The sequence below is a fragment of the Drosophila gunungcola genome, chromosome 3R (genome assembly GCF_025200985.1).
Source record: "Drosophila gunungcola strain Sukarami chromosome 3R, Dgunungcola_SK_2, whole genome shotgun sequence".
NCBI classification, from domain to species: domain Eukaryota; kingdom Metazoa; phylum Arthropoda; class Insecta; order Diptera; family Drosophilidae; genus Drosophila; species Drosophila gunungcola.
The window spans coordinates 5,661,431-5,677,817 of record NC_069139.1 but is presented as its reverse complement, the minus strand read 5'-3'; the positions used below and the strand labels follow the sequence as shown (position 1 = coordinate 5,677,817).

General features: G+C 43.7%; 6 protein-coding genes across 10 annotated transcripts; 4 read left to right on the top strand and 2 right to left on the bottom strand.

The window, feature by feature from the left end:
• The first annotated feature begins 29 nt into the window (after positions 1-29).
• On the top strand, positions 30-6,146 carry LOC128258322 (ATP-dependent RNA helicase bel). 4 transcript variants are annotated; one of them, XM_052989896.1, is made up of 5 exons: positions 30-263; positions 340-807; positions 2,680-3,049; positions 3,450-5,330; positions 5,403-6,146. In XM_052989896.1, exons 2-5 carry the CDS (start codon positions 763-765, stop codon positions 5,519-5,521), a joined length of 2,415 nt encoding a protein of 804 aa, XP_052845856.1. In that variant the 5' UTR covers positions 30-263; positions 340-762; the 3' UTR covers positions 5,522-6,146. The 4 variants fall into 4 exon arrangements, with proteins under 4 accessions (XP_052845856.1, XP_052845866.1, XP_052845845.1 ...); XM_052989906.1 differs by having other exon boundaries at positions 30-807; positions 3,450-5,321; XM_052989885.1 differs by having other exon boundaries at positions 30-807.
• A 347-nt stretch (positions 6,147-6,493) lies between these two features.
• LOC128263025 (uncharacterized) lies at positions 6,494-7,621 on the top strand. 2 transcript variants are annotated; one of them, XM_052997796.1, is made up of 2 exons: positions 6,494-6,887; positions 7,302-7,621. In XM_052997796.1, the coding sequence occupies exon 2, from the start codon at positions 7,326-7,328 to the stop codon at positions 7,560-7,562; it is 237 nt and encodes a 78-aa protein (XP_052853756.1). In that variant the 5' UTR covers positions 6,494-6,887; positions 7,302-7,325; the 3' UTR covers positions 7,563-7,621. The 2 variants fall into 2 exon arrangements, with proteins under 2 accessions (XP_052853756.1, XP_052853667.1); XM_052997707.1 differs by having other exon boundaries at positions 6,630-6,887; positions 6,968-7,617.
• LOC128262863 (protein SYS1 homolog) lies at positions 7,570-9,025 on the bottom strand. The gene is made up of 3 exons (XM_052997461.1): positions 8,754-9,025; positions 8,572-8,693; positions 7,570-7,886 (listed from the first exon to the last, which is right to left on the bottom strand). Exons 1-3 carry the CDS (start codon positions 8,916-8,918, stop codon positions 7,691-7,693), a joined length of 483 nt encoding a protein of 160 aa, XP_052853421.1. The 5' UTR covers positions 8,919-9,025; the 3' UTR covers positions 7,570-7,690.
• A 171-nt stretch (positions 9,026-9,196) lies between these two features.
• Positions 9,197-10,737, top strand: LOC128262788 (dihydroorotate dehydrogenase (quinone), mitochondrial). Its single transcript, XM_052997338.1, has 2 exons — positions 9,197-9,427; positions 9,482-10,737. The coding sequence occupies exons 1-2, from the start codon at positions 9,380-9,382 to the stop codon at positions 10,652-10,654; spliced, it is 1,221 nt and encodes a 406-aa protein (XP_052853298.1). The 5' UTR covers positions 9,197-9,379; the 3' UTR covers positions 10,655-10,737.
• On the bottom strand, positions 10,652-11,215 carry LOC128262952 (uncharacterized). Its single transcript, XM_052997581.1, has one exon. It carries the CDS (start codon positions 11,005-11,007, stop codon positions 10,741-10,743), a length of 267 nt encoding a protein of 88 aa, XP_052853541.1. The 5' UTR covers positions 11,008-11,215; the 3' UTR covers positions 10,652-10,740.
• A 139-nt stretch (positions 11,216-11,354) lies between these two features.
• On the top strand, positions 11,355-15,921 carry LOC128262719 (dual specificity mitogen-activated protein kinase kinase 4). The gene is made up of 5 exons (XM_052997210.1): positions 11,355-11,691; positions 11,864-12,711; positions 12,771-12,911; positions 13,052-13,137; positions 13,201-15,921. Exons 1-5 carry the CDS (start codon positions 11,661-11,663, stop codon positions 13,373-13,375), a joined length of 1,281 nt encoding a protein of 426 aa, XP_052853170.1. The 5' UTR covers positions 11,355-11,660; the 3' UTR covers positions 13,376-15,921.
• The last annotated feature ends 466 nt before the right edge of the window (positions 15,922-16,387 follow it).

Here is a 16,387-nt window from a genome sequence, read left to right as displayed (position 1 = left end):
GGGAAAGGTAAAAAAACTACACCTCAGCATAAACACAAAAATTTTTGGCCAAATTGATACAAAATTTCAACTGCCCAGCCTTAATTCTCTTCCATTTAAAAAACTAAACAGCCTAGAAGATATCGACGCCCCGAAAAATCAAAGACAAATAACATACCATTTAAATTCGATAGTCCGCGAAGTTAGCGCAGCGATCTGGCAACGCCCGTGCCTAATATTTTAGGGTCGTGTCCCTGCTAGCTTTCCGGCGCCCCAACCCCAGGGTTGAGTCTATAACTTTTCCCAGTGCACCTATCGATTACTCATCGATATATAGATTTTCACAACCCTAATTTTTAGACACGCGTCTGAAAGCGGAAAAAAAACGTGAACTCGTCGGAAAAGCAGCATTTTTCAAGCCCAGAGCGCTTGTAATTGTAATTGTTGGCACAAGCAGGCCAGCCAAATCCGATACGGAAACGTCTCAGTTTCAAGCCGAACAAAGGAAATCTGTGCGAAGAACAAAAAGAACTGAAAAAAGTACAGAACAGACCCCTTAAATTTCACACGAGAACGCAGTAGCTTGTGGAACGTAAGAAGTTTTGTCGGAAAAACTAAGGAAAAACGTATAGACACCAAGTGCAACACCAACACAACGATCGTATACATTTTTTTGTCGCAAATTGCAAGTGTGCACCCTAAAATAAAAAACCGAAGCGTAACCATTGCAAAATTTTCCTAAACGGAAAGCAAGAAAAAAAAAGCAACTGATTGGAGGATAATATGAGTAATGCTATTAACCAAAATGGCACAGGTCTAGAGCAGCAAGTAAGTAGAGTTCTTAAGTGGTGAAAATACATACTACATATATATAAGAAAAGTACATATATACAATGAGCGAGTGCGTGTGTGTGAGTGATGCTCATGCGGCTATTGGAAAAAGTTCGGCTAAAAATTTATTGATTTCATAACACACTACTGCCTCTATTGCTCATTTACAACGGTCTATCAAGTCCGTGTGGATTATGTTTGAATGTGTGCGTCTGGGTTCTTCTTCGTCATTCCAATTTGTAATTTCTTTTGTATAATTTTTGCTCGCTTGCCTCCAATTTGACATGTATATTATATGCATATGAAAGTTTCCACTCGGCCTCCCATGTTTGTGTGCGTGTGCGAGTAGTGCCGCTGTTCTAAGGCTGACCGTGTGTGTGTGTCATAACTCACTCTCTCGCTTGCGCGCACATGTGGAAGCTGTTGTAAACAGGGTTGCCAGGGGTGGCGAAGTGGTGATTAATTTCAAGGGTGATTTGGCAAAAAAATAACTAATCTAGACGATTTTCACTAGTGGCCATTGCGTTTAAAAGTAGAACAATAAGTTGAATGAAGTTGAATTCATATCTTTCTGTTCAGTTTTAATAATTTAATTTTTTTATGGATTGATTTGCTATCTTTTGAACGTTTGATGAAACAGTTTAACATATTTCATATAAACATTTAAATGAACTGTTGTGGATTTAGTTATGTATATTATATTAACCCCATTGTGCCCAAGGTCGACAAAGTTCAATGAACTTTCTAGAACATCAGTTTGCTAACTAATTCTTCGCACACGTCACAACTGCTTTCAATTTTATAAAGATTTTGTTTGGAATTCAAGCGTTATGGTCTTTCACGAGCCAAAAGAAGAGTGGGACTCCCCCGATTTTGAACTATACGAATTTCATAAAAGAGAATATAGGGTGAATGAGAGCAAACTATTTAAGCTACATTTTTAAAACTCAACTGTAAAAAAGTTAAAAAAAAAACAAAACATCGTTCTCGTCCAATGTTCTTCTTTTAGTTTAATTTTTGTCCATTGCAATTATTTTCGGGGAGAGTTCTTTGAACAAGTTCCACATTGTTTTAATTTGGATTCCACAACCGGGTTTAGTGTTCTACCACTACGGCTACGATTTATTTACCCATGTGTGGGTGGTTCTTTCACGTGTTGTTTTTGTTGTGTTGCTAGGCGGCCCGTCTTTGTGTAATAAGCTGCCACTCAGTGCGAGGGAGACGGTTACAAACGGAGAGCGGCTTCGCTGGTGACGAAAAGAATACGAAAAATTCAAATTCAAAGCTTTAAACTAGTTGCGCCTCTCTCTCTCTTGTATTTATTCCAGAGATTTGCACGTACATATGTACATATGTATGTATATATTTATACACGTTGCACTGGAAAGAGGAAGCGGTAAATAGCACATGTTGCTAAGCGGGAACGGTGAAGTTTAGGAAGTTCTGGAGTAGATTTCCACTGGGAAATCGGAAACCAATCCGTTGAACTTGAACAATTCGTTGCACTTCCATTTTAATGTGTTGGTTAACAGCTGGAAATATAATAGCAAACGAATAGCTATTCCAGAGAAATTGCGTATATGTATCTGTTTTAAAAACATTGTTATTGTTAGTGTGTTGGTTTTTATTCTTATCTGAAATGCACTTTGTTCTATTCCTACAAATTACTTTAAAAGCGTTGTATAAAAAAAATGATCCGAATAACATTGACAAGAAGTATATTTCAAAGTGGGTTTAATTCGCTATTTTAATATTAATTAATTAATATGTGTTTCATTCTTTATGTTTGATGAAACTAAATATTCTGTAATTGTTTTCTAGGGCCCTTATTCAAACAAAGACTAACGATTATCTCTATCTCATTTGCAGGTTGCTGGTCTGGACTTGAATGGCGGCTCTGCTGACTACAGCGGCCCCATAACAAGCAAGACTTCCACTAACTCGGTCACCGGTGGTGTGTATGTGCCCCCGCATCTTCGTGGTGGTGGTGGCAATAACAACGCAGCGGACGCAGAGAGCCAGGGCCAAGGACAGGGCCAGGGCTTCGACTCGAGAGCCGGGAATCCGCGCCAGGACAGCAGGGACCCGCAGCAGCCGCGTGGAGGTGAATATCGCAGGGGCGGCGGCGGCGGAAGTCGTGGCTTCAATCGCCAGAGCGGCGACTACGGCAGTTTCGGTAGCGGCGGCGGCGGCGGCGGTGGACGTCGTGGAGGAGGTCGCTACGAGGACAACTACAACGGTGGGTTATACAGTAGTCACATACATATATTTTTTTGTGCCTCAGCGTATAATAAAATACAAACTTAGGGCATAAAGAATGGCAAGATAATGTACAAAAATGTTGAACCTTAAATTAGTACAGTCAAGTAAATATTTTTGTCATGTCATTTTGCAATTCGTAGAATATTTTTTAAACAGTTGTTCTCTCTTATATCTGTCAATCATACATACACCAAAATTCGATAAAACAAATGTTTCAACACACTAAAAACTCAAACAAAAAAAAAAATTGTGCAGACAAATGGAGTAATGTTTTGCAAATTGTTGTATTCTTGACTATCTTAATTGGTTTTTATATTGATAGCTCAAATCTCCATTCTTATATAGTTTATTAATACAATTATCTTAATCCCGTACAGGTGGTGAATTCGACTCGCGTCGCGGCGGTGACTGGAATCGCAGCGGAGGAGGAGGAGGAGGACGCGGCTTTGGACGTGGACCCTCGTACCGCGGAGGTGGCGGCGGAAGCGGAAACGCCCTTAACGAGCAGACTGGCGAGGATGGCCAGGCACAGCAGCCGCAGCAGCCACGAAATGATCGCTGGCAGGAGCCGGAGCGTCCGGCCGGATTTGAAGGCGGCGAGGGCGGACCTTCCGGCGGCGGCGGCAACAGAAGCTTCAACAATCGCGGCGAGCGCGGAGGCGGCGGCGGAGGAGGCTACAACAGCCGCTGGAAGGAGGGCGGCGGCGGCAACGTCGATTACACAAAGCTGGGCGCCCGAGACGAGCGCCTGGAGGTGGAGCTGTTCGGCGTGGGCAATACGGGTATCAATTTTGACAAATACGAGGATATACCCGTGGAGGCGACGGGCCAGAATGTGCCCCCGAACATCACATCGTTCGATGATGTGCAGCTGACGGAGATTATCCGCAACAACGTGGCCCTAGCACGTTATGACAAACCGACACCGGTGCAGAAGCACGCCATTCCGATCATCATCAACGGCCGGGATTTAATGGCCTGCGCCCAGACCGGATCTGGTAAGACGGCCGCCTTCTTGGTGCCGATTCTTAACCAAATGTACGAGCACGGGCACTCGGCTCCGCCGCAGAGCAACCGGCAGTACAGCCGACGCAAGCAGTATCCGCTGGGTCTGGTGCTGGCACCGACCCGCGAGCTGGCCACCCAGATCTTCGAGGAGGCCAAGAAGTTCGCCTACCGCTCCCGGATGCGTCCGGCCGTGCTGTACGGCGGTAACAATACCACCGAGCAGATGCGCGAGTTGGACCGCGGCTGTCACTTGATTGTGGCCACACCCGGTCGCCTGGAGGACATGATCACGCGCGGCAAGGTGGGACTGGAGAACATTCGTTTCCTGGTCCTGGACGAGGCAGATCGCATGTTGGACATGGGTTTCGAGCCACAGATCCGTCGCATCGTCGAGCAGCTGAACATGCCGCCAACCGGACAGCGTCAGACGCTCATGTTCTCGGCCACATTCCCCAAGCAAATTCAGGAGCTGGCCAGCGATTTCCTCAGCAACTACATCTTCTTGGCCGTTGGTCGCGTGGGCTCCACCTCCGAGAATATTACACAGACGATCCTGTGGGTCTACGAGCCCGACAAGCGCTCGTATCTGCTGGATCTCCTCTCGTCGATTCGCGATGGCCCCGAGTACAGCAAGGACAGCCTGACGCTCATCTTTGTGGAGACCAAGAAGGGTGCGGACTCGCTGGAGGAGTTCCTGTACCAGTGCAACCATCCCGTGACCAGCATCCACGGTGATCGCACCCAGAAGGAGCGCGAGGAGGCGCTGCGCTGCTTCCGGTCGGGCGACTGCCCCATCCTGGTGGCCACGGCTGTGGCCGCCCGAGGTCTGGACATTCCGCACGTGAAGCACGTCATCAACTTTGACCTGCCCTCGGATGTGGAGGAGTATGTCCATCGTATCGGACGTACCGGCCGCATGGGTAATCTCGGTGTGGCCACCTCATTCTTCAACGAGAAAAACCGCAACATTTGCTCGGATCTGCTGGAGTTGCTGATCGAGACGAAGCAGGAGATCCCCAGCTTTATGGAGGACATGAGCACGGATCGTGGTCATGGCGGAGCCAAGCGGACCGGACGAGGCGGTGGTGGACGTTATGGAGGCGGCTTCGGTTCCAGGGATTACCGTCAAAGTTCTGGCGGCGGTGGAGGCGGTGGCGGACGCAGTGGTCCCCCACCACGCAGCAGTGGCTCTGGATCCGGAGGAGGCGGTGGCAGTTACCGCAGCAACGGAAACTCGTACGGTAAGTTCGGTGAGTGTGGAACCATCCATCAGATGCTCCCAGAAGTGCATACTAAAGAGTGATGTCGTCTTCTGGTTTTAGGTGGCAGCTCGGGCGGTGGTGGATACTTTGGCGGCGGCGCCGGAGGGGGCTCCTATGGCGGCTCCTACGGTGGCAGTGCCGCGCACTCGGGCAACGACCCCGACTGGTGGGGTCAATGAGCAAGGCCTCAGCTTCAGGCAAAGGTCCTGGGCCAGCAGCAGCAGCAGCATCAGCAGCAGTCGTCGCATCGTAGCCACTTTCGAAACTAACCAAACGGAGAAAAAAACAAAGTCGATAACAACTATATATATATGTGCACACACGTATACTATATGGGAACAGCAAATGTGAAAGAGAAACTGTCTGTGCGCAGCGCAACACAAAACACGAAAATACAGAAAAGATACACAGATGCACCCTCCACCCTCGTTTAGCAATTCACTCCTCTCTCACAACCTCAAAACCAGGAGCCAGCATTAATAATAAATTGTGCAAATCCATCGCGAAAGTATATTACATTCATGTATAGCCAGCCCCCCCGAAAACCCCAGGCCCTATTCCCATCCCCCACCACCACATCCATCTTTATTTTTTATTGAATCGATGCGTATAGTTGAAGGATATGCAAACATACATATTACAAATATGCTAAACAACCACAAATATTAAGAATATTTAAGCAACTGATACAATTTTGAATTTTTGTCCATAAGTTACACTTCTCACACATCATTTTTCTTGGAATTCTTAAAATACAAATATGTATAGACATATATACGGTCGATATCGGATCAAGACGATGAATGCGCAAATCCTTGAACTTCAATTGATGATTTTAAACGAAGAAAACATAAAAATAGTAATGATATATTTAAAAAAAATATATATAAATCGAGATATAATGTACTATATGAAACGAGAAACCAACAAACAAAAAATAATTAAAAAACAAAGTTTGCTAAACTTAAAATTAATAATTTAGCAAATGAAAAAAGAGTTCGACTAGTTTTGTTTTTATCTTGATTTTAAGCTATCTGGCTGGGATATTTCTATAGAAAACGAAGATTTTAGATGGAATGATTTCTATGGCTGGTAGATTACCTTTAATGTATGCAGATTAATTTGTCAAATCGATTTTATTGTCTTTATATGTCAATGTGGGACATACACACTCGAATACCGACAATATTTTGTTTGATTAAGATTTATTTACTTATTGCTATCAGCTTTTAAATTAACACCACTACTGATAAGAATTGGCATGCCAGTTTTTCTATTTTGAGTCCTTAGTTAACCAAGGGTTGCGAACCATTACACCACTAACCATACAACATATAGACTGGTCATTTCATACGACGCATTTGGACACAAAAAAACGGACCGCGGAAGGTCCACCGTTCTCACAGCAGCAAGTCCATGCACTTCGTGTGCGTGCGTTATTTTTGTTACGCAGACCTAATTATATAAATTTGTTAATCTCCCACGTATAAACCTATTTATCTGCCCGTACTTGAATACATTAAAAGCGTGATATCCATAGATCAGGTTAGTGACCCTTTAGTGGCTTCTCAGAGAGCTTTGTCACCTGTTTCCCACCACAAAAGCTTAAAATATGCACTCTTTAGCAATCAGCCTAATTGTAACAGAAAACTGAGGGGAGAAAATGTGAAAAAAAAAATGGAAATTCAGCAAGCAGCGAGGAGGATGTGACGATCGTGTGTTTGCCTACCCGCTCACTAATTAGATTAGATTAGGCAAAGTATATTAGTTTCCTCTGATGTTTTCTGAAGGCCAGGGGAGCTCGTCGATTCTTTGTTTGTGATATAAATTTACTCGGAGAGCTTTGCTTGTCGGTCGGAGGTTGGCATTTTAAACAGAGACTAGGCCACACCTCGTCGGAGATCAGTCGGAATTTTGGGTGGTGCCTTGTTTTGCGGATCTCAGCTGTGTCAATTTCAGGCCTCCACCTCAAACACACCAATCATGCAGAAGCCACAACATGGAATGTGCTGGATGTTGCTCCTTTTTGGATCGCTGATCGCTACTTTTATGCTTGCTTTCAGCTACTGGATGTTTGTGCCCCGCGAATTGCAAATTTGGTCCATTATTTCGAGGAACTACAACAATTCGGGAATCAAGTTTTCCTTTCCGCCGTCTTCTGTGCCCGAGGAACTCAAGCTCAGGCAAGGACCCCCGTTCGTCTACCAGATATTACATTGAATGGATTATTATACAGTGTGTATTATGCTATGTAATCTTAGGCTAGTTTAACAATAAATTACATTTACAAAGAAGCTGGTTGGGTGGCTTGGTTAAGCTAGCAGGCATCACAAGTTGGTGGATAAGAGTCAGACGTCCGACTTTTGATTGAGGGCCGCATATCCCACGGGTATCTCCTTCATCTCCGTCTGCAGGCAGAGGAACTCGCCCCCTATGCACATTATCGTGCCGGTGATGACGTTGAGCAGCCACCAGGATGCGTTGGCGGGAAAGGAACGGTTGTACCACCAGCAGATGAGCAAATGGAGGACGTGGAAGGTGCAGCTACGGCGAAAGAATGATCATTGTGAATTTTGTTAGGTGCATTATTTTGAGAGGTGAGTTGGAATATCGAAAATTAATATTTAGAGTGTGTTTATACAATAGAATCTATTGAAACGAGACTCTCAGTTAATACTCTTAATTACGGTACGGCCGGTATTTGTTTCTTTTAATTGTCAAAGATTTGTAAGCAAAAACAAAAAAAATCTTTGCTCCCACTGTTTTATGTGATAATTTTTTGAGTGCAATAATGTATTCGTAAGTCAATGGTCCCAAAATATTCGTTAAAACTACTTATACGACGCGTAGAACTACTTTTTTGATTAAAGGAAACTCTACGTATGAGTGATATACTTTGATGCAGCAAAGAGCATACTATAAGTGACCTTAAAAATTACGTACATTGATTCAATTACGCACATAGATTTAGAAAAAAAAACTTTGTTTGATTTCATCCAAATCGGAATTACAAACGTTATAATTCTTTTAAAGAAAGTTCTGTTATTATCGTGAAAGTCGCGAATTTCATTGACCCACTAAATGAGCAAGTTGATTGTCTGGCCTTGGATTGCTTCTATTCTATAGTATTTGAAGGTCGAAATTGGCAGGAGCCATCTATTCCTTTTCATCCCTACGAGTTTTGTATTCTACGCATCATGGAAATCATGGATATATTTGAGATGCCCACCTGAAGTCCAGACAGAGCTTGGCTCGTCTCACAATGCACCAGAGTGCCAGCGAGGCCAGGAAAGCATTCAAGACGAAGGCGCAGATCACCAGTCTGCCGCCCAAATCGTAGATGTGAATCTCCTTTAAGGGCAAAAGTTAATTACTTTAGGGTTTAACGGATCAGGATCGCTATTAGCATACATGATACTCGAACAAGTGATCCAGACTGTAGTTATCCCCGGACAACTTGTTGGCCACATAGACGAGCAGGCCGAGTGTGAAGTACACGCAGAACTGCATGGATACAATCTGTGAGGACAGTAGCGTGGGATCCCACTGGGTGTTGCGAAAGGTTCCGCCCTTCATGGTTGTCCCGGGTTTCCAAATCTGCAGTTCAAATGCGAAATTTCCAAATTTCAGCTGGCCATAACAAACTGACTCAATCTCTAGAGATGACACTAGGGGGTCAGTATCTGTTATCGATTATTGTGGGGACAGGAGCGTCGTGGAAAAAGGATGCACTATCGCTACATAGAAGCAAAAATTGTTATGAGCAACAATACATTTAACTTTTTTCTGTTTATTACATTTTAAAAATGTTACGCCACATTAAAATACCTTTTTTTTGTTTATGTTAAATTTGTCTTGATAAAACTGTACAGAGTTCGGCATGAATTATCTCTCAAAATGAAAAGACTCACTCCCAAATTAAAATTATTTTAAAGGTCTCATCCAAGCCATACACAGTTTTTTACTTTTTTTAACACTCCGCCAAACCAGTTAGTTTCCGCTCTATCGGCCATAATCGATAGTTAGCGATAGTCGCCATGGATCAGGATCACTTGAAGAATGCAAAGAACGCAACCCGCAGGATTGTGAGTAAAATACGGTTTAAATGGAGGCGAGTTTATAAGTTTTTGTACCCACAGAGTCGCCTGCGATCGCTGGGAATCGTTACGGCCGGAGCGGCGGCTTTGCTGGCGGGCATTACGGCGTACAAGAAGCAGGACCAGCTGGTCCGCACGTTCGTGATGCCTGCGGTGCGGCTTCTTCCGGCGGAAACCAGTCACCAGCTGGCCGTGCTGGCCTGCAAGTACCGCGTGTGTCCAGTGTCCCAGTACCAGGATGACCAGAACCTGCACACCCACTTCTTTGGCCGCATCCTGAGCAACCCTATTGGCATTGCCGCCGGATTCGATAAGAACGCAGAGGCGGTGGTTGGCTTGCAGGATCTGGGATTCGGTTTCATAGAAGTGGGCACTGTCACCCCCGTCCCCCAAGAGGGCAATCCCAAGCCGAGGGTCTTCCGGCTGGCCGACGAGCGGGCCATCATAAATCGGTACGGCTTCAACAGCGAGGGACACCAGGCGGTGCTCCAAAGACTCCGCCTGATCCGCGACAAGGAGGACTTCAATGGCGTGGTGGGCGTCAATCTGGGCCGCAACAAGAGCACCATGAGCCCCATCGCAGATTATGTGCAGGGTGTGCGTGTTTTTGGTCCTGTGTCGGATTATTTGGTCATCAATGTGAGCAGTCCGAACACCCAAGGTCTGCGGGATATGCAGAGCAAGGATAAGTTAAGGGAGCTGCTGGAACAGGTCAACGACACGCGTTCCTCACTGGACAAGAACAAGAATGTGCCCATCTTCCTGAAACTTTCGCCGGATCTGTCGCTGGACGACATGAAGGACATCGTTTGGGTGATCATGCGCAAGAAGAGCCGTGTGGATGGTCTGATTGTGTCCAACACGACTGTGTCGCGAGATCAGATTGAAACCAGCAAACTGGCCGAGGAAGCAGGCGGATTGAGTGGACCGCCCCTCAAATCCCGCTCCACGGAGATGATTGCCCAGATGTATCAGCTCACCGATGGCAAGGTGCCCATCATCGGCGTAGGTGGCGTAACCACCGGTCACGATGCCTACGAGAAGATCGAGGCCGGGGCCTCGTACGTCCAGGTCTACACAGCGTTGGTGTACGAGGGACCCGCTCTCGTGGACGACATCAAGGCAGAGCTGTCGGCCCTGATCACCCAGCTGGGTCACACCAATGTGGCGGATGTGGTGGGCACCAACTACAAATTCTATCTGCCCAAGAAATGATACGACCTCGCTATATTTGAACCATCTCTCATTGTCGCCGCTGTTCCATACAACTAGTAAATCAATCGAATTATTGTCTATTATCCTCAAGGACTTTCATTGGCCCGCTGTACGGTGAGCACGCGTCCCTCCAGGAAGTGGGTGTTCTGGTTGCTGGCGCTGTTGAAGGCATCCCGCTGGCTGAACACCACGAATCCGTAGTGCTTGGAGAGGCCCAGTTGCCGGTCGAAGACCACCTCTGCGTTGGCCACGTGCCCGTACTTCGAGAAGTATGTCCGCAACTCCTTGCTGCCGATCGTCCACGGCAGGTTGCCCACAAATAGTTTGTAGCTACGCGCGAATCCGCTGGACATGATTATGGATATTTAGATCGGTGGGTTTCAAAGCGGGTTATAAAATAATGCGCTAATGTAGGGGTGGCGCTATTCGATATTTCGAACTGTTGTGACGTCACTTCTTAAATCCTTTTTTAATACTCTTTCCTTACAAATATAAATTAGAATTCAAAATAAATAATATTAAATGTAGCAAATCCTGGGATTTGTTGTATAGGACTTGAACTCAGAGCACACAAATATCATAAAGTACAAATGGTTCTTGGTACCTGTGTAATTAGACACCCCACAATTCTCCCACAGTGCAGGTGCAGGGCTGCCTATCGATATATTTGTAATCGACCGCTCTTCGGTGCCCTATCGATAGGCCGCAAATAATCAATGTTTCATCTCTAGCTCTTTTAAGTTTTGGTTGCGCTATTTATGTAAATGTTTAGCAAAACTGCGGAAAAAGTGCATATCAGTGCGCTCGATTGCTGAAAAATAGTTGCATTGCATCCGGCGAAGAGCCCATTAAAGGCGGCCCAGTAACCAAGCGATTGGCGGGCCCAAGGAAGCCCAAGACGACGTGTTTAATTCGGGGCGCGGCGCCTGCAAAAAAACGGACAAAACATCCTTAGGACAGCCACACACAAAGGGACATCGATACTTTCAGCCACACTGCACACACAATGGCCGAGCGACCGAAAAATTTGTTCGCAAGTGAGTACGAAAAGGTTTCGCACGCCCACGCATGTCACACATATGCAGTCGAACCAGGAAATACACACACTCTGTGCGTTGATGGGTGACGCATAGCTGTGGATTCGGGTGCAGCGGTGATAAGCCATCCATAAATCCTCCTGCATTATCCATTCCCCCCCTCACTTTTCAGCCGGATCCAGCCGCGTCCGCAGTCCCCCGGATCAGCTTAGTCTGAACAACCTCAGCATTCGCCATCCGCCCTCGTCCACGTCGTCCACCTCGTCGGGTTCCACATCCTCGGGCTCAAGTTCCTCGTCGCAGCACAATCCTGTGACCCGCTGCTTTGGTGCCCAGCAGCCGCAACAGGCTCCGCCGGTGGTCAGTAGCCATGTGCCCGCAGTTCCGGCCACTTCGACTTCGAGCAGCAGCGCCGCCGATCGCCACCGGGAGCGGATTCGTCAGCAGGCCTGCGGCAAGCTTCAGTTTGGCGAGGGCGCCGCAAATACACACACTTTCACTTCGGACGATCTCGAGGATGAGGGCGAAATCGGACGAGGAGCCTTCGGGGCGGTCAACAAAATGATCTTCAAGAAACTGGACAAGGTAATGGCCGTCAAGCGCATTCGTTCCACCGTCGATGAGAAGGAACAGAAGCAGCTGCTCATGGATCTCGAGGTGGTCATGAAGTCCAACGAGTGCATCTACATCGTTCAGTTTTATGGGGCCCTGTTTAAAGAGGGCGACTGCTGGATCTGCATGGAACTGATGGACACATCGCTGGATAAGTTTTACAAGTACATCTACGAGAAGCAGCAACGCCACATTCCGGAGTCCATACTGGCCAAAATCACGGTGGCCACGGTGAATGCCCTTAACTATCTGAAGGAGGAGCTCAAAATCATCCATCGGGATGTCAAGCCGAGCAACATTCTGCTGCACCGTCGCGGAGACATAAAGCTGTGTGATTTTGGCATTTCGGGTCAGCTGGTTGACTCAATTGCCAAGACCAAGGATGCGGGCTGCAGGCCCTACATGGCGGTAATGAAACCCCAATCCTTCTCAGTCAGAGTACTATAATTTAACTAATATTCATTCAGCCGGAACGCATTGATCCGGAGCGCGCCAAGGGGTACGATGTTCGAAGTGATGTCTGGTCGTTGGGCATCACTTTGATGGAGGTGGCGACAGGCAATTTCCCCTATCGCAAATGGGACTCCGTATTCGAGCAGTTGTGCCAGGTAAGAAAATGTGCTAAGAACATAACATTTAATCTTATTATAATTCGTTATAAACAAAGTTTGCCTGATTAATATGTATGAATCATTTTTGTTCTAATCATGTTTTATAATGTTGTTATTATTTTCCTACATTTTACTAGGTTGTGCAAGGTGAACCGCCGAGGCTATTAACCTCCTACAACGGTATGGAGTTTTCCAAAGAGTTTGTGGACTTTGTCAATACTTGGTAAGCTTTAATAAAAACTGAAGGACTAAAATTTAACATATATTAATGTCACAATTTCATCAGCCTGATTAAAAAGGAGAGCGATAGGCCCAAGTACAGCCGGCTGCTGGAGATGCCCTTCATCCGTCGCGGTGAGACGAGCCACACCGATGTAGCCGTGTACGTGGCCGATATCCTGGAGTCCATGGAAAAGGACGGCATCACGCAGTTCACGGCCAACCAGCAGGCGGAGAGTTAATCACCCTATGCAAAGAAGCAAGTCATAATTTATCTAAGAATCAACAATAACACAACAACAAACAAACTATGCAGATGGGGAGCAGAGAAAATTTAAATTGTTGTCTACTTTGTAGCATTCGTAGAAAACGTAGCGCATATTTTGTTAAACAGAAAAACAAAACAAAGTAAAAAGTGTGTAAGCGATAGTAAGCAAATGTGTGTATAGTTTAAAGTCCCTAAAAAGCCTATGGTAATTTAATAATTTTTGTACTCGCAATTTTGTGCGTTTAATTTTGTGTTAAAAATAAATTTTTGTTGAAAACAGGCGAGTAGCGGGGTACAGTCGAGTATTTCGGCCAATAAATTGACTAGTTTTGGACTCCCAGCTCAGTGCCCATTTACCTTTTGTCAAGCGAGCATTTTATAATCCGGTTGATTTTTTTTTATCATTATTAATAATACAAGACCAATTGGTAATGCATTTTGCGTTAATTAGCAGCCAGGCGAAACATAAGCAATATTTGTAAAAAAACTTTTTGAAGGAAAATACAAAGATTAACTACCTATACAAAACTAATAGAAACACCAATACGCGTTAAAGGAGCGTACCAAATAGTTGAACAAAAACTATTGAATTATACATTATTTATTGAACAGATTTTTTAATCCTATTGTATTTTTTAATTTGCATATATGAAAATGATTGTGAAAAGCTTTAAATAATTGCCAAGCGGCTGAGATGTTTAAATTGTAGTAGAAATTATTGCAGAAAAATGCTAAATTAATCGCATAATATATGAAATAATTAGCCACAACACCGACACATTCACCCACTACACACATATACACACGTTTTTATGCGTAGTAATTAGTTTTAAGCGAAGCAAAAATATTTAGCAAAAAGTTACAGCTACAAAAACATAAGTCGTGTGAAAACTGAAAATAAACAAAATAAATGTATTGTGCCTAAGTATAAACCGAAATGATAAAAACTCACCAAGAGAACTACAATTTAAATTTAATCAAAACTCATAAGCCATTTATAATCCTTAGCCTAGCTTTTAAACTCACGCTTATATAGCCTAACATGCCATCCCTGCCCCAAAAAAGATACACAACCAAACAATTGCACCGTCTATGTCCCCGTCTCAAAACAAAAACAGCCAAACAAACAAAAAAAGAAGAAAAAACCAATGTTTTTTGATTAACATTTTTATGCAAGCGTCAATGTGAAAGCAAAGTTTATTTTGTATACATATATACATACATGCATAATATATTTGCACGGGTTGCATATAGAGTAAGCAAAGCAACAGCAGTTTTCATTTGTTTTTTCTAAGTTTGTTTGCCAACTGAAATCCAACAGCATGCAGCATTTAGAGCGAAAATATATACATATATGAAATATATTTTTATTAAGCCCACAAACATCATAGAATTCGCAAATAGACTTGTCAGGCAATGTTCGGTCAGCCGAGCCTTGTTCGCCCTTGGGATAATATTTACATTAAACAAGCATTAATTAATAAAAGGGAGCACATGCATTGGAATAATCTAAGATGCAAGTTAATTAACATTCCATTTAAAAACATCTCTGAGGAAATAGTTTCTATGGTTGCAGACAAAATACGACAATGGTGGCGTACTCATTGATCACGATGTTGAATTTAATACCCTAATCAGAAGGCGGTATAGTTGAAAACAATTACCTAAGTACTTGGGCAGATCACTTTTGATAAAACTAGCGGTAGACATAATAACCATATTATACAACTCATGTGTAATGCCAGGAATAATGCAATCGCAAGTCGTCAATATTTTTGACAATAAATGGAGTATAATTTATTTGTAAAGTAAGAAAAACCTAAGGTCCCTTGAAATGATTACGGCAAGGGCATATGGATTATGTATATATGGTAGATATACTAAGGACATATGACTGGCAAATATTTATATACTAATCTATGAGCTAGCTGCAAGTCAAGTACGATGGCTATGTTCATCAATCCCGAACCCAAATCCCCAAGTGAAATTTAACACCAAAACCCCCATGATTGGCTTCCATTGATCCAAGGCCTTTGAATATAACTAAATCGCAAGTGTATGCCACAACCTAAAGCTCTTAACTAAATCTAACCAATGACAAAACTGGAAACGCAACGTCCACAACAATATTAATATTTGCAAACTTTTAAACCTAGCTTACTACAAATAAGAAGAGAGTGCTAAATTTCTGAACATTTGTGGGAGCCCAATATTCGGGTTCAGATCCTAAGCAAAAACCCATTGCAAAATCCGGAGAAACTCACTCTAAACTTAGCGCACTAAGTTTTACTAACTAACAGCCTATACATATAATCCCGGCTTGTGTGTACCACTCGGCCTAAAATAAAACTACACAAGGATAACCAAAATACCGAAAGGAAAAGATTAAGTGTCATGGTAATTACACACAGAAAAATAACACATAGTACTGTTGAACAAAATTGAAAAAGCAAAACACCACAGATAAAACAATTTGTAAAAATATTAATAGCAAATAAAAATTATAATTCAAAAACTCAATTAATGCCTAATAGCTGTGTTAATGGGGATGTGATGGGGCATTGGGACTCATGGCCGGACACGCCCACTCAACTGATGTATTTGTAGGCGGAAATCGCAACCAATTACTAAATCGAAGTATGAGTATAATCAAAGAACATTCCAATTGTGAAGGCGATGTGGCTGCCTTACGAGCCCGCTTATACGAGTCCTTTGAGACTTACTTACTTATTTTGAAAATTAAAAAATAAAATGTTAGGCAATATAAAAAGAAAGAGTAGCCGTTGGCTGAAATTTGCTATTATTATAATTTCTTTTTTTGTAATTTGAAGTAAAATAAAAGGGTACAGAAATATTTTTATAATAATCAAACCCATAGATAATTAATTTTTCAAGAACAATTGAGTCTGCCTAAGACATTTATAATATTTATTTATAAATATTTATATTATATTTTAGAGCATATTTACTTCTGGGTACTAAAAAT